This window comes from Triturus cristatus, chromosome 9, assembly GCF_964204655.1.
Source record: "Triturus cristatus chromosome 9, aTriCri1.1, whole genome shotgun sequence".
NCBI classification, from domain to species: domain Eukaryota; kingdom Metazoa; phylum Chordata; class Amphibia; order Caudata; family Salamandridae; genus Triturus; species Triturus cristatus.
In genome coordinates this window covers 585281416-585307087 of record NC_140592.1, presented here as the reverse complement: position 1 = coordinate 585307087, position 25672 = coordinate 585281416, and the positions used below count along the sequence as shown (strand labels likewise).

The following is a 25672-nucleotide window of genomic DNA, read 5'->3' as shown; positions in this document are numbered from 1 at the left end:
TTTTCCCCTCTTTCCACTATAGGTGCCCTCACTGAAAACATTCACAATTAGGATTGGCTGGTTTACTCACTCCTTACCAGTAGATGGACTTTCATGTATTGGACTGTATTGCAGCCTCGGTGGAGAACATGCAAAGTGCGCATGAATGTTTGGCCAGTCCGAAGTGGCCGACCAAACATTCATGCACACTTACAAAGCGAGCTTAGCACTCCCCCTGATCCTGTCATCGGAGCAGCCCCGCCCTGCAAAGCTGCTAAAGCAGGAACAAGTAAAATGATAACTGGGCATTATCTTTTTATTTTTCCTATATTTCACTGCTATAAAGCAGTGAGGCGATGCTCCTCCGCCTTAGCGGAGGAGCCTCCACTGCATGCAATGCATGACCTGGCACAGCATGCACAGGGAATTGAAACTGAAAATAAAACCCTTTGCAATACACTTACTGAATGGTCTGGCAGTCATAGAACGTTCCCGGGCCAGAAAGGACATCTCATCTGAGTAGAAAACAGAGCCCACTAAGATTAAAACCGGATGAGAATGGTTTAGAGAAGATCTGTACAGGGATGTTGGTTGGCAAAGCGCTCTACACAAGTTCACCTCCAGCCCCAGCTGTACCCCCAAATCTTAGCATGAGCATGTAACGCAGCCCTGTCAAGCAGCCACAAACCCTGTGCTCCGAAAAAGTTGTGCTTGATCAAAGTACCAAGGGCAGGTTATCTGAATATTTTTGCGCTTGTTTATTTTTAACCGCTTGCATGCTCATGACAAGCCTAGCTCGTCATGAGGCACAGTGGAGCTGTGCTCCTGACGAGCTGGGCTCGTCATAATGTCTGCGCTCCGCCCACACTCGATTTATTCCCTGCCTGTGCGGGAGAATCAATCAGTGGACGGGGTCCTGACGAGCTCAGCTCGTCATGAGCACAGCTCCACTTTGCCTCATGATGAGCTGGGCTCATCACGAGCACTGTGGCGCCGCGCCCCCCCCCCCCCCCCTGCACCATGGGGGAATTACCCCCGCGGCGAAGGGGTTAATAAATAACTAAAGATGGTATTTTTCAGTGCACAAAAACAATACCCTTGAAAGGTTCTGCATAGCACGGAAACCTAAAGGATTTGCATTTCTGCAGAACCGAAATGAGTGTAGACATTGTAGTACCCGAGTCCCAACAGGTCCAGCAGGCAGAGACGCAACCCCTCCCCCAATCCCCGCTTGTCAGAGGACACAATGTATGCATTTCAAAATACACTACACATAATTATACTTCTCCGTTAACGCTAAAACATGTTTAACAAAAAATACTCCTGAAGGTTTTTCACCCGTCCCATGGTGCGCTAATGCATGTTAGAATGTATATGTCAAAAAATACAACAAAGAAAGTCTGGCAACATTTGTAATGCACAGTGCGTGCTACCCAGCTCACCCTCCTATGTAATGTCTTTCCCGACCTACTAAGACAGGGTTAGGTCAAGTTTTCGTAATCGATTTTCTGCCTGTGGCGCAGATGTGGCTCACAGACTGCCCTCTTCTCTTATCTGTCCCCGCCAGGCCTGGTTCGCATTCCTCGCAGCATGACAGCATTACTGCTGCTGGTACGGAGAGCACCTTCCGGGTATCTGCTCCTCACAGAGCGCCTTTGTTCCCTCGAAGCCTGCTCCGCACCGCCATGTGATGACTAAAACAGGCACTTTTCCAGTTACCGCGGAAGGTTCCGGAAGAGCCCACAGTCCCACAAGAACACAGTAATTGTAAAATACACGGCATCCACAGAGACCAATGTTTTCTTTAAGGCTTTATTTATCTAGATGTTAGTAGAATGCCAAAACGTTGCCTTGGGCACTCCCCAAGCTAGTAGGATATCGACCAGGTGAGATATTGCGTTGATTGTCAAATTGTTAGGGTCCGCGCCCTCAACATGGGCTTAATCATTCTGGTCAGTCGAACCCATGTCAGTCTCCTCCATCTGTGAGAGCCGGAAGAGGTACAAGCAGTCTGCGAACACTTGTTTCTTGCTTCCGTTGAAGCACAGTATGAGACCTATTCTCTCATCCAAGTGAAAATTCCAGATGGTCGGTTACTAACGGACTCACTCCCCGCAGCTCCTCGAAGGTCGAATATGTTTAAAGAAAGCGTCCTTCTTAGAATGGTTCCAAAATGTAACAAAAGGCTATTCCTGCAGCCACACTTGGAAAAGTGCCACAACTGGTATCCCATGGTACACAAGAACAAACATGTGAAACTCTCTTCATCCTACTTCATTCCACTACAGACATAAGTTACACTATCATAGCGACACAATTAGTACATTAGACTACTCATCACGCATACCTCAAACAATTGCCACATTCAACATTTTTTCCGAGCACACTCCTTGCTGTAGTATGCTACCCATTCAGCGAACTCTCCAGTGCGTCATAGCGGGTAATAAGAGCTATATTAATGCAACTCCAACACAGAACAAGACGTCAGCGGTTCTTTCATTTACTTGCTTCCCCGTGAAATGGATCCAAAAAAGAAGAAGCCCGGGAGAGGTGCGCTCGCCACAGCAAGACATGTGGCTTCAATTATCGCACCTGTGTCTGGGCACGATAATTGAAACCACATGACGGCCGGTGCGCGTAACAGACCCATGGGCGGAGCAATGCGCCCGCCTTTGGCCTATTGCGTGCTCTGTTTGTGAAATACACGCACGCACAAGCCAATCCCGTACCACAAAAGAAAAAGCACACGCACGAGCGTGTGCCATTTCTAGGTACATTTTGAAACCCCCTACAAAAGGGCTCACGCTGCGCGAGCAGTGCTACGCTCTGCAACGCAGGCGCGAACCCTAAAAACGCTATAAGGTAATCAACTAAATATGGTACAAAATTGGCCTGCCTTTTCTCTTGAAATGAAGAAAATGGATGAAAGTTGGGACTAAATATTCCTTTTGATGTAACTCGACAGTGGTTATTCATAGTGAATGAGACAAAATACAGAATAGTTTATCCGCAGCATATGGGGAAGGCGTGAAAGTGCTTTCTGTGTGTGTCTTCACGAACTCTGTGACAAAGCTTGTGTTTCTGTCTTTTACCTGTCAATTAAAATCTTTCTTTCCTCTCTAAGAACCAGAATGCACCACATCTCCACAAGCGGAGGAGGCGCCAGCAACTGAGGGGGAGAGGCAGCCTGTCCCTGGTGCGGTTCAAATCACTAACTTTGAGACTGTGTGCTTCCGCAAAGACTCGCTCTGAAGTGGGCACTAACACACTTGCCAGCTTCTGACTGCATGGAAGTTTTCTTTCTTTTGTGTTCTGGCTGCTGTCTGCTAGACTGCACTAACGGCTGAATTCCTAGGTTTTGAAAAGCACTTGTTTACACACGTTGTTGACCTGTATCTTTCTGCTACTTACAGAAGAAGCAACAAAGACTGCATGGAGCTTTGCTTTTCGCTTTCATTTCTTGTTTATGTTCACACTGTCTTTATTTTCTTTGCTAAAAATCTCTGTTGTGCATGGGGCTGTAGTCTAATCTTTCCTGGTAATGCAACACATGCCCTTTCTAGCTCATAAATTGTTCCTGAGTTAGTTTTTTGAAGAGGCGCAGATTCCACATTATTTCTGTAATGTAAAGGAAGAGACTGTGTGGCTGAGATGCAGCAGCTCTGTGTGATTTTAATTGAAATTATTATTTTTATTATTATTTTTTTTTTTTGATCAAATTTTATTTAGCACGCATTTGCCCTAAAGGCATGAGAGAGCTTTACATGGGCATCATATTACATTACACAAGGTCAGATTTTTTGGGGGGGCACAGGAGGATTAAGTGATTTGCCCGAATCACAGGATGTTAAGCCTATGCTGGGACTCTTAATCTTGTTCCCCAGCTCCAACGTTGGCAGCTCTAGCCGTTCGGGCATTAATTTCTATACCTTAGAAACCCCCACCCATTGTGCAGCCCCTCTGCATGTTGTATACAACCTTCCTCAGAATGCTGGTTAATCCTGTCCTCTTCCTGGCTAGTGCATTTCCTCCTAGGCTGCAGTGAAAATGTTGAATTCTCCCTTCCTTGTCTCAGTTTCAACCAGTGGCACATCCTCTTCTGCATAGATTTCTGCACATCTGTGGCTGAAATTGCTGTGAGGAGTGTCTTTTGCATTTGGAGAACCATTTGGAATTCTCCGTTTTTTTTAATGCTTCAAGAGCACTAGCTGACCAAAAAGTGAAAAACACTAGAAACAAGCATTTGCAATTCAATCGGTCTCGCCTTTGGGACCTTATATGTATTTAGCTATGCAGCACATTAGCCTGGTAGCTGAAACATCTACTGTTTAACATGGAGGGAAAGTAAGCACCAACCTGCGTGACACGCCAGGTATGGGAACACATGGAGAGAAATATTGCCTTTCAGCAGGAAATGGTATAGTCCAAAGCTCCTCTGTTTTTAATTTAAAATCAAGGCCTTCGGTGGTCATAATGAAAAAACAAGATTTGAAAAAAAATATTGTCTGCGGTGCTCGTGGAAGACCATTTCTATGGACTGGAATCTAGAGAATGCTAAAGTGATTCTGGTACTTTACTGACCTCTGCTGGTCATTTTCTATCAAGAAAGTTAAATGGAGGCAGTTGCCAGAAAAATGTAAAAAAGAAAGTTCCTAAGTAGAAAGCTATTCTGGAATTTTACTGACCTCTACTGGTCGTTTCTATCAAGACAATTAAATGGAGGCAGTTGAACAGAAAAAAAGTCCCTAAGTGGAAGCAGACAAGTCCTAGGGATGATCTTCAGAGCCCATAAAGCCCATACACATATAAGTATATACTAAAGTGTATACAAGAGGTCTCGAATGTTCGACCTAAAATGAAAAGGAAAACAAACAATTGACATGCAGTTTCCTTTTGGGTAGTGACTTATTCACAGGAAAAATAAATCAAACTACTTCAGATATGCCAACTGTTAGAAATGGGGTTTCTGGTTGGCTAGGGTATGTACCTAAGTCAGACAGAACCCACCACTCTAGTCAGGGCAAGTAAGTTACACACTAAAGATAACCTGTGGTCGCCCCTTTAGTAGCTTGGCAAGAGCAGTCTGGCTTATCCCAGAGGCAATGTGTAAAGTATTTGTGCACACACAGTAACCATGAAAACACGACATAACCAATATTTATCTGATTAAAACCAGACCAAAACGACAAAAATCCAACGTACACAGTGATTAAATCAAGTATAGCTTTTCAAAATCAAAATTACCTCTAACCAGGGCTATTTGGTTGCGACTCCACAAAATTAGTACGGCCTCGATAAAGCAAGAGCAGGTTTCAGAGTTGGGCAGACCCTAGTACAGTATCTTGGAGGCGTCGTGAGAAACAAAGACAATGCAAAACACAGGGGAGGATAGGCGTTGCAGATGCCGGTGCAGTGTCGATTCCTTACTGTTGCAGGGGAGGTGGGGCAGTGGTTCCTTACTGCTGGGCAGGGGAGGCGATGCGTTGGTTCCTGACTGCTGCAGGGAATGTGATGCTACAGTGGAAGGTGCGGTACCTCGGTTCCTTACTGTGGAGCAGCGTAGATGAGGTATTGAAAGTCAAGCCTCAAGGCTTCGATTCCATCGTGTCTGTCGAACTAGGCCACAGGCATAGGAGTCAAAACGGTGCGCCATGGACTTTGGTGGTGGGGTGCTCGGGACTCGTGTTGTTGCAGAACTTCGGAGGCACTGTAATGTCATTGGGCCTGCAGTGCAAGTCTTGGTCGGAGCGATTGTCCGGGACCACGGCCCTGGTGCAGACAGTGGCATGGGGTCATGGTTGCAAACAGGTGCTGGTTCTGAAGTCGATCCGAGTCGATACTTGGGTTTCTTCTTGGTAGCACCCCAAACTCACTTCCAAAGGCCCAGGAACTGGAATTGGCACTGCTTGGCAAATAGAGCTCTTCAGCAGAGGGGTCCCTGGGGTTGCAGGGGAAGTCATTGATGGCCCTGAGTCTTCTTAACTGGTGGCAAGCTCGACTCAAGCCCTTGGAGAACCTTGGAAGTGGGATGTAGAAAGCACAGACCAGTCCTTTCACTACCAGGACAGAAGCAGGAGCCAACACAACAAAGCAAACAGCAAAGTGGCAGTCCCTCTTGACAGCTATCCAGCTGTTCTTCCTGGTAGAATGTCCTTAATCCAGATGTGTTCTGAGTGTACTTGTATCCATTTCAGTCTCTGCAGTAGGCAAACTTCAACGAAAAGCGTTTGTAGTTCACAAGACCACGCCTTCCCCTGCCTGGCTCCAGACACACTACAGGGTGTGGAAACTTCTTTGTGTGAAGAGAGGCACAGCTCTATTCACATGTCAGTTCCTCCCACTTCTCTAGCTCAGGAAGACCCATCAGCCTGGTGATGGGGCATCATGATATGCAGGGCACACTTCCACTCCCTTTGTGTGACTGTCTAGAATGAATGCACAAACAGGCCAACTGTCATCCTTACCCAGATGTGTATTCAGAGACAGGCAATGGCATTGAAGGGTTAAAGTTAGAAAATGCCTGCTTTCTAAAGTGACATTTTCAGGTCTGCAGTCCAAAAAACAACTTCACTAAAAGATGTATTTTTTAACCTTGAGTCCAGAGACATCAAACTCCAATTTTCTATCAGCTTCCAATTGGAAGATTCTCTTGTAAGATATTACAAGGCAACTTCAATGCTAACCTGTGGAAGAGATAGGCCTTTCTGTAGTGAAAAACTAAATTAGCAGTGTTTCACTACCAGGGCATGTAAAACAGAACATTACATGTCCTCCCTTTTAAATACACTGCACTCTGACAATGGGCCTACCTTAGGGGTTCTGTACATGCATGCAGTAAAAGGGAAGATTTGGGCCTGGCAAGTGGGTGCACATGCCAGGTACAAATGGTAGTTTAAAACTGCACACACAGGCTCTGCAGTGGCAGACCTGAGACATGTTCGCAGGGCTACTCATGTGGGTGGCACAATCAGAGTTGCATGCCCCCTAGTAGCATTTGACCCCCAAGCCCTGGGGACTTACTAGTAATTCAAATTGGCCAATCATGGAAAAAACAAATACCATACATTATAGAGAGAGCTCATGTGCACTTTAGCACTTGTTAGCAGTGGCAAAGTGCCCAGAGTTCTAAAGCCAATAAAAAGAAGGTCAGAAAATACAGGAGAATGGCAAAAGATTTGGGGATGACCCTGCAAAAGGGCCAGGTTCAATACCAGTACATTCTTTGGGTCTTGATCTGGATGTCTCCCTTTTCTGTGATCTCTCAATACTTCCCCTGCATCTAAAAAGATTTGCAAGATCCTTTGTTGCTAAAAGGAAGTACCTTCCAATCATGTGAATTTTTCAGCCTCTCAAAGGAGTTTTAGAAATTGCTTTACTACCATTTCATTGTAAACTTTAAACAGTGCTGAAACAAATAAGACGTGTGGTACTTATATTATTCATAGGATCTTTAAAATGTTCTCCCACCCCATCCTACCATTACATATGTCTTCTAGTCTTCATCATTTTTACATTATAGCTTTTTAATGGTGTCTTGCTTTTTATCTTCCTTGTGTTGGTTGCTCAGTATACCCTGAAGAATGTGCACCAGTGTATCCAGGCCTTCTTAAATTTCTAAAGGGAACTTTTGACTTTATACACCACTCGGTTACCATTTACACAGCAGTCCATGCCCTTAGCTAGCTCTTTGCCTTTGCTTGCATAAAATCTTTTCTTGCCTCCAATACAGATGATATAAGCAACTAGAATGCATTTATACCTGGAATTACTAAAAGCAAACGGTGGTAATTGTAATATTGGCCTTTGACAATGTAAAATGTTCAATACAGATGACTTTTTGTTCATGTTCCATCACCTAATCATAATTATCCATATCAAGCGTTAAATAGGTGAACAGAAATAGTTGTTTGGCAGCTATTATGATGTACAGGAACACCCATATGCAATGTTTTACTTCTCCAGGCCAGCGTTTTTAAAAAGTATTTTGATTAGCTGGACGTTTTCCTTCCTGTTGGACTATATTCCTCTTTTTCATCCTTACTACTTTTTTTTTTGCTTTCCTGATGTTTAGAATTCTAGCCAAGGGTACTCCTGCAAGAACATTTGTAAATTCTGGGTACTTTGACTTTATGCATACTACATGAGTTTTTTATCATAAGATAATTTCATGTATCCATATCAAGCAAAATAGTTCTCCATGTATTTGCCCTGCCCCAGGAGAGGCAGAGAAACTGGCTTTAACTGGGAAGCAGTATCCGTGCAATGGAATATTGAATGTACAGTGGAGATATCCAAGAACAAAAGTTGCCACATTCTAAAACTAAAGGGGATTCTTGACATTAATGGCAAAGACCCAGGAACTAACTGTGGAACCGGGTGAATATTTTAAGGCCAATTGATGTGGTGATGATTTTAATTAATTAGGTTTATGGATTGCTCATTACTACAGGTAATTCATTTTGAAGGTAATGCACCATGATTTTAATAGCGCGATTTATAACGAATATTCTTTGGTGTTATTTATCTTAAAGGCAATGTTTTAAGTCTGTTTACTTTATATAGTTTTTGAGGCAAAATGAGAGTTATGGGACGTTTTGACCTTATAAGTTAGATATTGTATGATTAGGGGAGAGAAGCAAGCACTTTTTGGGAACGTTTAATGGCCATGCATGGAGCTTTCGTGAGTGTAGTGGGCATTTCCAGGGGACATACACCCTAAGTGTGTTTTAAGCTTAGTGCTGCTGTGGGAATGAGCATTACAGATGACAGTATTAAAAAGGTACCCAATTCTCTGTTCAGTTTGTGCTTTTTGATGTACCAAAATACATTTCAGTTGATACCCTGCCTAAGGCTTCATTGTACTGGAGCATTGATAGATACTTAAGCATAGCATATTTGTCTTTTGGAAGGGTTTGACATTTTACCACCCAAGCGGTGACTTCAGATTGATGATTCCAGAGGCTGTTGTGGTTTGATTTCTTCACCTTGTCCCAGCACAAGCATTTGCTGTCTGTTATCATCCAATTCTACTTCTCCTTCATTTTATAGTTGAACATCATTTTTCACTCCGAGCATTACTGATTCAGCAGCAGATTTGTGTTCACCTATCTGATTGATGATTATAGTTCTCCTAATGCTCTTAAAACCACCAACCTGTTTGCACCGAAGGCACAACCATGGGTCCACTGCATTGTCCCCTCTGTGGGAGGTTTACCTCCCCTATAACCTCTAGGGAGCACGGTGTCAACTGTCTTTTGTTAGTATGCATTTAGATTGCCTTTCTCTCGCTATTTTTTAATTCCCTTTAAACAAAACACATGTTTACCCATTATCTACCCTATCTGAGTCTCCCATCAGTGTTCTCCTTGACACCATGTTTATGTCCCCTCTTCCTGAAATTTGGAGGTTTCTATTCTGTCATAGCTTTTTAAACACCATGTGTAAAATATGCATATTTTTACCCATTTGGGGCACATAGCCAAAATTCCCCCAGAAGGGCTTGATTGAATTGGCAATCTTGCTGCTTGGCACAATTTGTTGCAGGTATTTACACTGCACCACTTACTAAGTTTATCAGCCATGTTTTAATGTGGTCCCAAGTCACCTTGGTCAGCAGTTGACTTGTTTTGTGTATTGTTTCTGAACGGGACAACAATGATTTTTCGAAAACCTTTTTAGGGTTGGGTGGCCGACCTTAACATAAGGCTAGAGAACTGTTTAATAGCTGGACAGTAACAGATTATGTATTCCATGCTATAACCACTTCCTGTCGATTTGAGAAGCTGTCTTATTTTGGATAGGCCAGAGACTTTATAAATAAATAATATTGTTTTGATGAATGCTCCTAACCTCAGAATCCTTACCTTTAGAGTATTCCCAAGGTGCCAAAGTGGATCCAGACCTTTTTACTGCTGTGCTCCCTCATGCCAGTAGGTGGCTCTGCGTTGGCCTCGTTTCACCCTGGGAGTGATGGAGCTGAGTTACAAATACAGACCACCCCTGCGCATCAACATCAGTTCCTTTCTTTCCTTTCCTTCGAATGCAGATCCAGAGCTTGGCTTCCTTTTTCGTCAGTTTATAGTTTCGTCCAAATTGAACCCTGACAGGGTTCAAACCATGCTCTGACTATTGAAAACCAATGTTTCTAACAGACCTGCACAAAGGTGTCCTTGGAGTTTGGGATCGACTCCACACCGTGCGGAGGATGTTCGTGTTACAAAGATGACAAAACGCCGATGCAGGTAAGAACCTCTTTATTCCACCTCCACAGTACTCCACAGTTCGTCTCTAGAGCTGCTCACTTCGGAAGGTTCACTTCAACATTCTAAGGTAGCCTCTCGGCCAACAGTAGGAATATACCAACAGCGAGGGGAGGAGGGGAAGACAAGGAGAAAGGGAGGAATGTTCCAAGGGAGGAATTGCCTTTGGGTGCATAAGGGAACTGTTCTAATTACGTCCCCTTATGCACCCAAAGGCAATCCAGGACCATGAAGCAAAGCTGTATGTTGCTGCACATTGAAAGAACTCAGACCTCATGCAAGTTCCTCTGTAGTTCCTAGTCAATGCCGCTGACCTATTTCCGCTCTTGGGCGGCTCCTGTCACAAGTTTTCTTTGTGGTCAAAGTTGTCTAGTAATTTGAAATCACAGGCAAAGGAGTAGTAGAATATGTTAAAGTAGGACTCAACCCTGTCCCTCCACTGTCTGACTAAAGAGAAGTTGCCAGGGCATCGAATTGCCTATCGATCTCGCTCCCATCCCCGATTGAGGAGCTGATTCCAGAACTGGTCCCGATACATCCCACATTCCCTTGGATTTTGATGGTTGCATCAGTTTGAGGCCTTTAAGGAAGCCATGCTGCATGTTTTGGGCCTCTTCCGGCTCCTTCTGTCATGCCTTCAGGCCCCAAGGATTTGCATGGGTCTCCAGTAGGGTTACTGCCAACAAATCCATTCTGCATTGTCTCCTCGCCTGGAATCCACTTCAGGTTTGACACCAACTCTGGTGCCAACTCTCATTCTGGCTCTTTTGCTGGGATTCCTTCATCGACTACTGCCTTGAAGTTGCCGGAGGGAAATCCATTTCTGACCCCGAGCCGAATTGTTCTCAACTCTGACCGAGGTTGCGCTCTGACTCCACTCCAGCACACCCTGTCTATCCTTGAGGTCAGACAGTACGGTATGCCTACTTATAGGCACATCCTCTGGGACATGGCCAGCTAATCAAGTTGACAGTTCCTGAGGAGTTTAGGGCCTCCTTGGCTCAAACCCTTCAGGATAGAAAGGCTGCATCTAAATATGGGATTCGGGCTGGTCTGGGTACTACTTATTGTTTCGGGTGAGCAGTTGCCACTAGTTTGGTGCTCCATTGCCATGTGGGGATGTGATCCACAGGCTTTTTCTGGTGATGTGCTGGCAACCCTTTCGGGTAAGCCCTTTGATGATTTCTGCTTTTTGGTCGAAAAGGCTGATTCTGCCTCCAAATGCTTTAAGGAAAGTAAAGTCCTGGTGTGTTCCATGGGCCTTTTCACCTTTGCCGTAGTTTCCTCATCAGTTTCCACCCTTCCGTGGCTACTACAGAGGGTTTGCGTATAGACTGCACCAGGCCACCCCAATCCACCACAACAATTCACCCGTCTTTTTCTGGCCAGCAGCGGGAATCAAGCAGACCTCACGCAGGACACCAGGGACACAGTTAACCTCATTCTCCCTCCCCTTCAACATCATACACCTAGCCACTTTAGTTTGTTCTTAGTGGTGCACGACCACCCACAGTTTCTCCAAGGCTGGCAGTCCATCACATCCAAAAGTTGAATTATCTGGATCATCCAACTTGATTAATTCCTTGTGTTCCTTTTTAAACAGATTCAGCCCCTGTCCATATCAGATCGTCTTTCAGAGGAGCACCTATCCATCTTATTTCAAGAGGTACGACCTCTACTGTCCAAAAGGGCCATCCAGAGGATTATGGACCTGGAACTAGAAATGGGATGTTACTTCTGCTATTTTCTTTTGATGGAGACATCAGTCTTATCCTAGATCTTTGCTTTCTAAATGTCTTCCTATGAAAAGACAAATTTAAAATGCTCACTCTGGCCTAGGTGCTGCTTACTCTGGATCCGGGCGACTAGTTGGTAGTCTTGTACCTGCAGGACACCCACTTTCATGTGCCTGTCCTGCAGGCCCACAGATGTTACCATGCTCCCCATCGACCTTACCAATACCCCGTGGGTGTTCACTAAAGTGATGACGGTGATCACTGCACATCTAATGTGTTTGGGGATTCCAATTTTCCATTACCTCAATGACTGGCCATTTAAGGCGGGCTCAACACAGTCAGTCGTAGACCACCTACAGATGATGGTGAACCCCCTGACATTGTGGGGGTTCTCGGTCAACAAGCCAAAGATGCACCAGACTCCTATGCAAAGGATTACTTTTATAGAATCTGTTTCAGACAGTGCAGTTCTCTACCATTTCTCCACCATGACGAGTCCAGAATATTCAGGCTATGATCTTAGGTCTCGTTACAACAAACAAATGATTGACGGAATGCTGACAATGCATACATTCTCCCCCAGTCAAGAGATCTGGGTTAAATCCATCGTTCTTTTGCCCACTACACCACCCCAGTTTAGACATGGCCATATGCAAATCAGTCTTGACCCTGTGCCTCATGGGAACAGTCCAGCCCGAACTGCCAAGCCATGTCTTCCCTGGACCGGAATCAAGCATCCTAGGACCGGTTTCTGGCCATCAGCCGTCATCAGCCAGGATAGCTTGACTCCAGTGGCGTAGTGAGCACGGGTCCCACGTCTGGGAATACCCATCCCACTTAGGGCGAAAAGCGTTACAACAAACAAATGATGGACGGAATGCTGACAATGCATACATTCTCCCCCAGTCAAGAGATCTGGGTTAAATCCATCGTTCTTTTGCCCACTACACCACCCCAGTTTAGACATGGCCATATGCAAATCAGTCTTGACCCTGTGCCTCATGGGAACAGTCCAGCCCGAATGGGTATTCCCAGACGTGGGACCCGTGCTCACTACGCCACTGGAGTCAAGCTATCCTGGCTGATGACGGCTGATAGCCAGAAACCGGTCCTAGGATGCTTGATTCCGGTCCAGGGAAGACGTGGCTTGGCAGTTCGGGCTGGACTGTTCCCACGAGGCACAGGGTCAAGACTGATTTGCATATGGCCATGTCTGAACTGGGGTGGCGTAGTGGGCAAAAGAACGATGGATTTAACCCAGATCTCTTGACTGGGGGAGAATGTCTGCATTGTCAGCATTCCGTCCATCATTTGTTTGTTGTAACGCTTTTCGCCCTAAGTGGGATGGGTATTCCCAGACGTGGGACCCGTGCTCACTACGCCACTGGAGTCAAGCTATCCTGGCTGATGACGGCTGATAGCCAGAAACCGGTCCTAGGATGCTTGATTCCGGTCCAGGGAAGACATGGCTTGGCAGTTCGGGCTGGACTGTTCCCATGAGGCACAGGGTCAAGACTGATTTGCATATGGCCATGTCTGAACTTGGGTGGCGTAGTGGGCAAAAGAACGATGGATTTAACCCAGATCTCTTGACTGGGGGAGAATGTCTGCATTGTCAGCATTCCGTCCATCATTTGTTTGTTGTAACGATGATCTTAGGTCTCAGCCTCAGCCTTGGATCTTGGTAAGAGCAGCCCTGAGGCCTGTTGGCCTCATGCTCCCTGTTTGTCCATTTCTCCAGGTGGGATATTTGGGTTCTGCAGTGTCATCTGAAGACTCAGTGAGTACAGCTCGAAGGTACGCTGATGTATATTATCCAGGTTTTGCAGGAGACTGCGAAAGATCTGCAGTGGTGGCAGTTTGAGCGCAACCTGACCAGCAGCTGGCTGTTCTCCTTTCCCACTCAGCTGATAATGTTGACAGATTCATCACTACTGGGTTGGGGAGGTCATCTGGGAGAGGTGCATCCGGCAGAAACCCAGCTCCACATAAGTCTGTTGGAATTGTGGGCCATTTGCCTGGCTTGTAGGCCTGCTCACCATCCATCAAAGGAAGGCTTGTGGAAGTTCTTGTGGACAGCGCTGCCACCGTATGGTACTGCAACAAGCAGGGCGGATTGGGATCCTAGGTTCTGTGCCAAGGGGCACTATGTCCCTGCAGCTGGCTGAAGTGTCAGGACATCTCCCTGATCATGAACCACCTGGTGGGATCCTTAATCACCAGAACCGACAAGCTCAGCCAGTGGTTCCTAGCAGATCACAAATTGTGGTTACACCCTCGAGGTGGTGCAGGGCATTTTCAAACAGTGGGTAGAAAGCTAGCTGGATCTTTTCATCATTGTCGAACGCACAGTTTCAAAATGTCTGTGCATTGGAGTTCCCGAGAAAACTCTCCCTAGCGTACACATCCCAGCTAGAGTGGAGAGCGGGACTCTGATCAGCTTTTTGCCTCTGCGTCTCCTGACCCATTTCTGAAGAAGAGCCAAAACAATTGATGGACAGAATGCAGAACAATGTCATACATTCACCCCAGTACAGAGATCTGGGCCTAAATCCATCGTTTTTTTGCTCACCATGCCGTTCCAGTTTGAAGCCAGCCATATGCAAATCAGTCTTGACCCTGTGCCTCATGGGAACAGTCCAGCCCGAACTGCCAAGCCAGGTCCTCCCTGGACTGGAAACGAGCATCTGACAAATATAGAATCCTTTGGTCTATGTTTAACAGGAAATTGAAAAAAAGGGGAAGTTATATAGTGATAAACTACAGAAAAGCCACAAATTCTAACAGACCAACCTAGCAATGGGAAATTCCCTTATTAGGACGAAATCACTCTCACCAAAGGTGACATGCTTCATCATATGGGATTCTCCTCTCAAAGGAAAAGCCAAGTTCCTTTGAGGGCTACAACCCCCTCTCTGAGAGGGAGGAGCTCAGGGATGTTTTTAGTCTCTCAGGATATTCTAAATCCACTTATGAAGAACAAAATAGTGTGAGCAAGGGCGCAGCGCAAAGAAAATGTATAATGTGAGGAATGTGAGAATAAAACTGGCTAGCGAGTACAAAAAGTGCGATTTTATTCAATGAACCCTCTATCAGGATTAAAAACAGTGCACTAGCGGTATGGATTTAAACTGCATTTGTATGGTGAAAAGTAGTGCAACATGTTTCAACCTAAAAGCCCCTTTTCGGGCGAGGCTTTCGTCAGGACCTATACAGATGCTGCTGCTTTAATGACTCTAGTGAATAAACAAAGGATATGTGAACCAAATATGTTCAAGGTTCGTCTGCTTCGGAAGGTGACTTTACCTAATGGAAACAGAACCATTCAATCAGATTTACAAAACCTGTAGGAGAGTGTTATAAATGGTGGCTTTAATAATTACCTTCAATATGTAAAGGTGAAAAAAACAAAAGAAAACTCTTACCCGCTACTGCTGGGTAAGGGATTCCACCTCAACCTGGCAACAGCTGAGGATGGGGGCACCGCTCTGGAAAGCAAATTGATAACAGTGCATGTATCATTCACACAACATATACTACCCATAGTCTTATAACTATATTCCTGAGACAGTTCACCCACCCAGCCCCAATACACTAAATCCTGTTTGGGAGGTGGTCACACCTCCCTGTGACGGGATGCCTATTGTGCTGTCTTCCACTGCTTGAGCTTGGCTCAGCAGCAGGAGGGCAGACTCGTGTCTGTGGCTGGCAGCATCCATTTTGTGCTATAAGGCTCGAGAAAGTTGGTACCGGTAAACTTAGGTACCCTCAGAACCTCGGTTCTGAGGAGAGGAATCGTACCTCCCGCACCAGTTACTGGTGTGGAGGTATGATTCCAAGGTGTTTGTCACCAAACACGACGTACTTCGTTGCAATCATTTTCGAGAGGTTATAATGCACCTCTACATAGATGTCTGGTAGTATCATGTACAGCCCGGGAGAATGGTCTCTGAAGACTTCAGAGGGGCTCTGCTCATGCAGGAGCACCCACTCACGTAAAACCCAGCACCCTACCTTCAGGATTGTTAAGGCCTGCTATACGGGTGACTTATAAGGTTTTAAGTGAAGTGATATGGATAGATATAGTGAACCTATATCTCTTGTAAGTGGTGCAAGCACCAGCTTACATAGGCTGCAGTAGCCGGCCTGAGGTTCCATTTTGCATGGCCTCTCATGGGTGGCACAATGCATGCTTCAACCCGTGAGAGGCCTCTGGGGTACCTATGCCCTGGGTACATGTGTACCATATACTAGGGACAGATAAGGGTTCCCCAGTATCCAATCTGGAGTTGTACAAAAGTACATACAGAACCAATGTAGGGAGAAAGCCGATAAACTGGGGTCCTGATTAGCAGGATTGCAGTCAGACTAGTCAAGAACCAGCAAAACACCAGGAAAAAAGGGGGGGTAACTATGCAGTCAGATCCTACCTTCCTACATTATCGTTGGTCAGAAAAACACGACGAGATAAGAAGTGCGATGTCACAACTTAACAGAACCGCCATTCATACAGTACAGTAACGCTAAAGGCAGTGATCACCAGGTACAGGAAGCGTAATAAGCGGCAACAATCAGGTGCAAGAGAACGCTGCGAGGAGAAGCAGAGAAACGCAAAAGATTGCTTAAGGTGGTGAAATCCAAGTACAATGCAGAAGGTTGAGAGTGGTGAAGAGCAAGAGACAAAACCGCCACTTGCCGTCAAAGAAGAAGATGGTGCCTCGCCACCTCTGGTTTGGCACGATGGTTCGAGCACCAGTAAGCGGGCTAAAGTTCTCAGCAGTGACATCAGACCAGAAGACTCTGAAGGTCACTTACGGCCTGAACAGCATATAATCCGGGCAGTAGCTTCGGAACACATTACAAAGTATGATTCTGCCATTTTCTTAAAATCGCTGTCTTCATTTGGTTTTGGGCGCCCAATGGACTGCTTGGATCGAAACCTTTGATTTTGATGCACTAGAAATAACCAAAGACAAAATGATAATCACATTTCTTAAAAGCATAGCAGGCGAAGGCGTAAAAGAAGCGATAAAGAAAATACCACAGGTGGACAGAGTATCTTACCAGGATGTCAAGGTGGCCTTGAACACCAAGTTCAATCTGATGTCGAACGATGACTGTGAAAGGTACATCTTCAATCAGGAGAGACAAAGATGGGGAAAAGATGGATGAGTTTGTTGAAATACTTGAAATGCTCATCAACACTGTAAAGTCAATAATTTCAATGATAAAAAAGTCAATCGACTCGGAGTCAAAGATGGGTGCTTGTCTGATTCCTTCAGATGCCAAATGCTGAGAGAAACGCTCAGTCTGGATTCATGGCTGCCAGTGCTGAAGAACGTGCCGACAAACAAGTCACTAGCATGGAGGCCGGAGGAGCCCAGAGTGAATCGCGTGGAGTACAAAAAGCAAGAAAAACACAAGGTAGAAGGACACAAAGTGCTGTCTCAAGAGAAAAAGTTTTATTATTTATGTGAATTTTCCTTTCTGCATGAAGGTAAATGTCCAACCATTGGACAGATATGTAAAGGCTGTGGGAAAGATCCATTTTTTAACAGGTTGCAAAGCGAGAGAAAAAGTGAGTTTGTCACATCATAAAGACAAAATGACTGCCAGTGTGTCACGTCGTGAAGACAAAATGGCTGCCGGAAAGTTCCAGAAGCATTCCAGTCACACCCACCAAAGTAAACGGCAACATCAGTTGGGGTAAGCAGAAACTGAAAGAGGCCGGTTGTCATCTGATTTTTCATAGAGAGGTTCTTCACTGTCTCTCGACATTGACGAAGAAGATGGGTGTGCGATGTCAGTTATTATCACTTGTAAACCGCACGACTATCCATCAGGTTTCCTGGCACTAAGCATAGAAAGGAGGGACTGACTAGAAGCTTAAAAAGCCAAACATGCAGTGTCTTGAGCTATCTAGTTGGCCATTCAAAACGTTTTAGGCCTAGATATGCAAAGAAGCGACCTCCTGTGTGAGTCAGACGGACTTTGGGCACACAGCATAAAGCCTGAGTCACTGATTTCAGCCTCTGGCTGGACTGGTACGAAATGATCAGATCCTGAATGTAACGTGGGCCCAGTCCGTCCCTAACCTTACAAATAAAGCACATGGCTTTGAACTGGACCCTCACTTCAACTGGAAGCCTGTGTAGTTCGCGAAGTTGACGAGTGGTCGATGTATGCTTCAGGAGCCTAAAACGAAGCCTAGCAGCTGAATTCTGCACAACCTAAAGTAGACTAACACATGCCTTATCAATTCCCAGGTAGAGAATGTTTCCATAGTCCACACATGAGAGTATCTGGGCTTGTATTAGTGTTCTTTGTGTCGAGTGGGGAATGATCCAAATATTCGTCCTCACCCACTTCATTTCGGCGAAACAATTGGAGGCCATTTTGGACACTTGAGGATGCATCAACAAATTTTCATCCAGCCAAAATCCAAGGCTTTGTAATTTTGGGGAATATTGGAAGAGCTTTAGACCAGTATTGCGGACCACAGAGATGCGGGTTCCTACCTAGCACAATAACCTCGGTTTAGTCACCTTTAAGTTTAAGCGAGTTGCTTTCCATCCAGGACTCAACACGTCTAAGACTGAGGTTAAAGGCATCGGGCTTACGCCCCTGTAATGATGACGAAGAGAAAATAATCTGGGTGTCATCAGTGCAAGAAAATAGTTAAGCCACAGCTCTCCACTACATCTGCAAGAGGGCGAACATACAAGTTAAATGACATGGGGCTCAGAGCGGGACCCTGAGTAACTCCTGAGGTCAAGGCATATGTTTCTGACCACTCATAGGACGAGAAAACTTGAATTTATCTATCTTTCAATAATGACAGCCAAGCTAGAGCTGTTCCTTCAAGACCCAAAGTCGTCAGTCGGTCCTGTAGGATGGAGTAGGACACAGTATCGAAGGCCGTGCTGAGATCCAATAAAATTAACGTTGCAGATCCGCCCTCTTTCAGGAGCCGTTGTAGATGATTAGAGGCTCCTAGGAGAGCTATTTCCATGCTGTGTCCAGCCCTGAAACCCGATTGAGAAGGATGGAGCAGTTGCTGGGCTTCGACGAAAGCAGTGAGCTGAAGGTTTGTGTTTTTCCAAAATTTTGGAAAAAATGGTTTGCAACGAGATGAGTCTAAAATTAGCCCAATTGGTTGGATCAAGATTGAGCTTTTCTAAAAGTGGGAGAGTCCTAGCATGTTTTCAAGATTGTGGAACAGCGCCCTAATGCAAAGATGAATTAAGCAAGTCCACCACTTGCAATAACTCAGGATTGAGAAGCCTCAGTTTAGCTAGAGGAAGTGGGTCAAGAGGAGAACCTGATTTGATAGATTGCAGGATAGACATGAATCCAGGAAGGTCTAGCTGACACCATGAATCCATTTTCTGGGCCAGGTCAAACATGTCCTGACACAGTAGGAATCCTCATCATGTATTCCTGCCCTCTGGTTGCTTGGCAATTGAGATTGAAGAGTGGTCACCCGATCCACAAAGAAGTGTGCCAGTTCTGTACATTGGGCGTGGGTCAGAAGAGGCACAGGAGAAGGTTTTCTAGGGTGGGATAGTTCTGGGACCACATTAAAGAGCGTGTTAGGGCAGTTCTGGGCATGAGTAATTTGATCTGAATAATAAGATGCTTGGGATGCTCTGCACAATGCATCGTATTTATTAATAGCCATTTTATATTCAGCTTTAGACTCTGGTTTGTATGTCTTCTACTAGAGTCTCTCAAGGATCTTGCAGCAGGTTTTCTCAGAACGAAGCATTTCATTGAACCATGGGGCTGGCGGATGAGATCTTGCTGAGATTTTAGCTATCAGTGGAAGAGCGCACACTAATGATTTTTTATTCCAGTAGTCTATGAGAGACTGATCTATTGCGACCTTCTGCTTTAGGTCCGGTTTAGAACTACAGAGCAGAGAATTCAGTGCAGGGACGTCCAATTTAGACCAGTTCCTAAATTTGGTAGTAGGTTTGGATGGATTTGCAGAAGGTTGTGGCTGGATTTTTATAAAGACAGGAACTGCCAGATGATCAGACCAAGAGAGTGGAATAGGTGCTGCCGTAGAGAGAGTCTCCATATTAGACAAAATGGGATCCAAGAGGTGGCTAGCCTCATGAGTAGGAGTTGAGTTGCAATAAAGCCAGGTTTAAAACATTCAGATCATCTGCAAAAGCAGCATCCAGTCTGCAAGTGGGGACTTCTAAATGAATGTTGATGTCACCCAGCAAAATATAATTGTCGTACCTGAGAATCAGAGGGGACAAGTGGTCTGAAATAGAGGTGCTAGAGTTCCCAGCATATCCTGATGGGCGATAGATCAAGCTTCACTAAACTGAAAAATTGTGTGTGAGGCATAGTGAAAAAGTTATTGCCTCACAGACAGTAATAAGCAGGTCTTCAGTCCTAAATTTGAATTTATATTTAAAAAATAGCAACTCCACCTCCCATTTGGTGCTGTCTGTCTCCTCTTTCAATCAGAAAACCGGGGGGCTGGCAATAATATGAGGTGCAGAGGCCTCATTAAGCCATGTCTTTGTGAGGAATATAGCATCCGGTAGCTCTCCTCCAGAAAATCATACAAGTTCTGCGGATTTCTCGGCAGGGACCAACAGTTAAGGTTATAGAAACAAATTGGGTCACTAATACTATCCCTGCCTGAAGTAACTGTGTGGCTAGAACTGATATATTCGCTAGTTTCTAAAACAATTAGAGTCATCTAAATAAGCTGTTTAGGAACAGTGGGAACAACCAAGTGGGCTTACTTTTAAATCTGAGGCAGTTTGCCAGCCTACCAAACGGGTAGGTTAAAGTGCTTTCATGTAGCAGAGAGGAGAGTATAGTCTTAGGGTGGTCGACCTCGAAGCTGGGGAACCGGGTTAGAGTCTTGACAGGGACCCTCAATATCCTGTGATTCTGGGCAAATCACTTAATCTCCTTGTGCATAACAAAAAATGAATGTATGCATCTGTAACGAAACTGGTGCTCATGTAAAGTGCTCTGATACCTGATATCTTTAGGTCAAGTTCGCGCTATATAAACCTCTATTGAAAATAATAATACTTTTATCGGAGCCATACGAGAGTCTATCTGCAGACAACCAGGGTCCTTGGCATGGTTGGGCGCAGACGGGCTTGCCTTCGGCGTGACTTTGGCACGTCCGCTCCATGGCCACACTAAATCGTGCCGTGCATACAACAACTGGAGCGCTGACTCTCAATACCTAGTGACACCAAAAAATGGCCACCAAATTACTGGAAGTGGGCACTTGAACACATGCTTCTCGTTTCAAAAGTGCAGTGCAGGTCAAAAAAAGACCCCAACCCCCAGATAAAATCTATTATTTTCAAAGATTTTAAAACCCACAATTAGCAAGCACAGTTCGCTTTGTGTGTTAGAGGAACCCCCACCTATGTGGAGCGCTTTCACGTCACGGCTGCACTAAATAGTGCTGGGCGTACAACAACTGGAGCGCTGACCCCCACTATCTGCTGGCACCGAAAAATGGCCGCCAAATTACATGAAGAGGGCACTTGAACACGTGCTCCTCACTTCAAAGGTGCAAATGCAGATTTAAAAAAAAAAAAAAACAACCCCCAGATAAAATCAGTCAATGCTGACTACTGAAAGACATGTAGGTTTGGCTTCTTGTAAAAAAGAATCCAAGTCGGAAAAGGATCGACAAGTGAAATCCCAATATTCATTTGGACATTGTCCTAAAAAAAAATTGATAGTTAAGGGTTGCTATATACCGTTCGTCATAGACTGTGGTGAGTGGATAAACATCATGCCAGTCAAAAGGTACCATGAACTGTCTCCAGTGCCCTGTCTCACACCATTGAAAACCAAGGTATATACGTGAGCAGCCTAGTAGCCATTACTAAGTAACGGTTCATTCATGGCGACCGCAAAACACAAAAAGACAAAGGTACAAGTCCCAATTTATGTCATTCAGGGCACTTCGTCTAGTGTATGTTTGCTCAACTTCAGCACGGCTGGTGACATGGGAATAATTTTTGTGAATTACAATGTCAATCCTCATCATGACTTAGTGAATCAGTTTCCGTCATAGTTCTATGGATTAGGAAAGCTCAAGACAATTAAAGTGCAGCTTCACATTAATGAGACATTCATCCTATTCTTAACGACATCATCCAATTGCATTCATCCCCAAGAGACTGCAGAAAAGAAAATTGAGACTTTTCTAAAACATGAAATTATTGAGCGCTTCACTGGTCCGATGCCATGGGTGTCACCTATAGTGTTGGTACCTGAAAAGCACAGTGCACGGTCTGTGTGAATTTGGGTTGGCATGCGTCAAGCAAACAAGCCCATTGAAAGAGAACGACGTCCAGGTTTGCACGTTGCTGAAATGATAATCCAGTTGAATGGTAAAAAAGTCTTTTCACATCTTAACAAAGGATATCATCAGCTGAATTGGAAGAAAATTGCTGTTACTTTACTAATTCTTCAACTCATGTTGGTTTGCAAAGATGCAAAATGTTGAGTTTCGGAGTGTCTTCAGCTGCCAAACTTTTCCAAAATTTCATTTGTCGCATTATGCAGCTTGTGACACATGCTTTCAATTACAGTGATGAGCAACTAGTATTTGGGATCACACGAAAGGAACATGATAGAGCCCTTACACAGGTGTGCCGTCTACTTGCTGATGCAGGCCTTTCGTTGAATGCTGAAAAGTACGTGTTTCACAAAATAAAATTAAAATTCTTTGGGCACGTTTTCTGTGATCACTCCAGATCTAGCCAAAGTTCAGGCTTTGTCATCTACCCCCTGTCCACAACATGTAAGCATGCTGCATTGTTTTTTGATAAGGCCAGTTACTGTTCCAGATACATCCTTGACTTTGCCGCTGTGAGTGCCCCATTGAGATGGTTAGCAAAACAGAATGTATAATTTCAGCGATCACTGTTTCAATACAATTAAGCATATAGTTGAAAATGCTAATGAACTAGCTTACTTTGATTCAAAATTGCATACAGAGATTGTTGTGGATGCCAGCCCAGTAGGTTTGGGCGCAATTCTTGACCAACATAGTGGATGTTCAAACGCGTGCAGGTGTATTGAGGCTTATGCTAGCTTAAGTTTGTCACAGACTCAGCGAGCTTTCTGTCCACTTGAGAAAGAAAGCCTAACTGTTGTGTGGGCTTGCAAATGTATTTCTGTATGGAAAACACTTTATACTTGTTACTTCTCACCAAGTACTGCTCACTGTTTTTGGCAATCCAAAGACCTTTGCATTGAGAGGTGAGTGCCGGGACTGCAAGAATAGGACTACACCATTGTGCATCAGCCAGGGAAATAACAAAACCCTGCCGACTACTTTTCTCGAGTGCCCATACACTGTCAGGGTACCTACCCCTTCTAAAGTAGCTGAGGCCAATCTTAACATCACTGTGAGATACAGCACTCCTGAAGCTTTGTCCGTGGAGCAAAAAAAGTGCTGCTACCATTGCAGATAGAAATATGCTCATCTTCAAAGACATTATAATGCATCAGTCCTTGAACACCTGTTCAACCTCTTGATAACGGCAGTGACTATCAGAAATTCAAGAATGTGCTTGATGAACTGTCAGTTATACAAGAAGTAATTATTTTGCGAGGGTCGATAATTGTTACTCCTTAAATTCTACGACAGCAAGTCATTGAAGTGGCACATGTAGGACATTGTGGAATTGTCCCCCCTAAAGTGAGCCCTCCCGTACCCTGTTTGACTCCCTCATCTTGATGAGCAAGTTGAAAGAGGGCTCCGGACTTGTCATTTGTGCAACTATTAACTCCTAAAAAAAGACAGCGACCTTTGAACATGTTGGATCTTCCAAAACAAGTCTGGGAGAAAATTTCAGTTGATTCTCTGGATGCCTTGAAAAATGGCCATTACCTTATGGTAATCGTAGACTAGTACTCCCGGTTTTCTCTGGTGGAAGACCTTTCGCCAATCACTCATGATCGAGTAAGTGAAAGACTAGAAGTCATATTTGCAACCTGGGGTGTTAGTGCATCCTAAAATCTGTCAATGGCCCACCATGCAATAGTCCGGGATTCAAAGACTTACTAACGCACTTGAATATCAAGCATCAAAAAAGCTTGGTGTTGAATGTCTTATGAGCACTCTTAAGAAGGTTGTTCAATGCGCTGCACTAGAGTCAGTTCTTCATTCCACTCTTCGTTCCTACAGATCTACTCCTCAATCTACAACCAGTGAAAGCCCAGCCACCCTGATGTTCGTGAGAGCCATGGGTACCAAGCTGCCCCAATGGGCCACTGAAAGAATTATTGATTCCAAGAAAGTTGGACTCACGGATTCATCTCGCGTCCAGAATGCAGACAAGCGTCCATGTGCTCAGGCCATTGCGTTTCAGCAAGGGGATCTTGTCCTTGGCAAGCCGAGGTGGAAATGACAAATCTGATGCTCCAGTTGATGCCTATCCATTGCAAGTTGTGACTAGTAAGAAACACATGGTGACTGCTCACCATCCTGGAAAGTCAATCACGAGGGATTCCTCACATTTCAATGGCCTGCTTCGGACTTTGTGGGTTCCAGACATCTGGAGTGAGACTTTGTCATCAGAGGGCCAGGAGAGCCCTAGGACTGCCTCAATAGCTAACTCACCACTGCCTACTGCAGTTGTTTCTCCTGCCTCCCCTCAGCCTCACACCACAAGATCTGAAAGAGTGGTTCGAGTGCCTCAACGACTCATTGAGGAACTATGATGTGTATATGTTTTATTTGTATTTTTATTTAACAAAGGGGTAGATGTCTTGTGTATTATAGAGTGCAGGACCCCTATGGTCCCTGATGGACTCTGTAGACTATTGACGTAAGTGATTAGGTGTAGTTGATCAAATCCATGACGCAGTGTGTGTCAATTAAAGGTTACACTCTAGAGGATAAAGATGTGTGATATCGAGCTCTGTGTGTCACGTGAATCATTTACATGCACCGAGACTGGAGAGGAAGCTATATAGTGGTACCAACAATTGTTTTATGCTCCACGTTTGAGGGCATGGACCGAGTCAATCAAGAAACTGGTGACACAGAGGGATTGCACTTATATGTGAAGCGGCATGTGGGAGCACTGCTGTGAAAACCTCTGGGTCCAGTCTGGCGCCTGTGGAATATTCTAAAGGTAAGGCACCTGTTTCAATAGAGTATCAACCGGAAATAGGTTAAGTAACTTTACTTTATAAGTAGTTTGGGTGATCCTTGTAATGAAGGTAGGAGGATAGGACTTGTGCTGTTAGTCGGGTGTACTTAAATGTCAGTTGTAGCAATCATTGAGTTGCTTCTGTGGTTGGGTGTTGTTTTATTTTTGAAGCCCATCTGTGGAGTTCTTAGGGTTATTTTGTTGGTCATAAACATTTCTGTTCCTTGATGGTGTAATGACCTTGTCTTTGTGTGCAAGCCTTTGATCAGAACAGGTTAGAAAGATTTGCGCTGAAAGTCCGATTAATTCCCAAGGTTTATCTTGGGGGAATGTTCTGTAGGAAATAAAGCATATATGTTGGGGACTCTGAGAAAACAAGCACAGTGAGGCCTCTTCCCAAACAAATACTGTTACCAGATTGTAGGGATGTAGATAGATTGGAGGTTTATTTAAAATGCCACGTGTTTCAGAGAGATGAGCGTACGAGACTAAAGATGTTGGATGGGAAGGGTTCGGGGAAACTCTCTAT

General features: G+C 44.8%; 1 protein-coding gene across 4 annotated transcripts in view; it reads left to right on the top strand.

The window, feature by feature from the left end:
- CCDC9 (coiled-coil domain containing 9) overlaps positions 1-25672 on the top strand; it is a 347944-nt gene that overhangs the window by 277679 nt on the left and 44593 nt on the right. For 2 of the 4 annotated variants that reach the window (XM_085625627.1, XM_085625626.1), the window contains one exon: positions 3104-3175. The exons of the other annotated variants lie outside the window; for them this stretch is intronic. In XM_085625627.1, coding sequence (XP_085481753.1) covers positions 3104-3175 — 72 coding nt within the window. The remainder of the gene's footprint in view (positions 1-3103; positions 3176-25672) is intronic. 4 annotated transcript variants of the gene reach the window in all.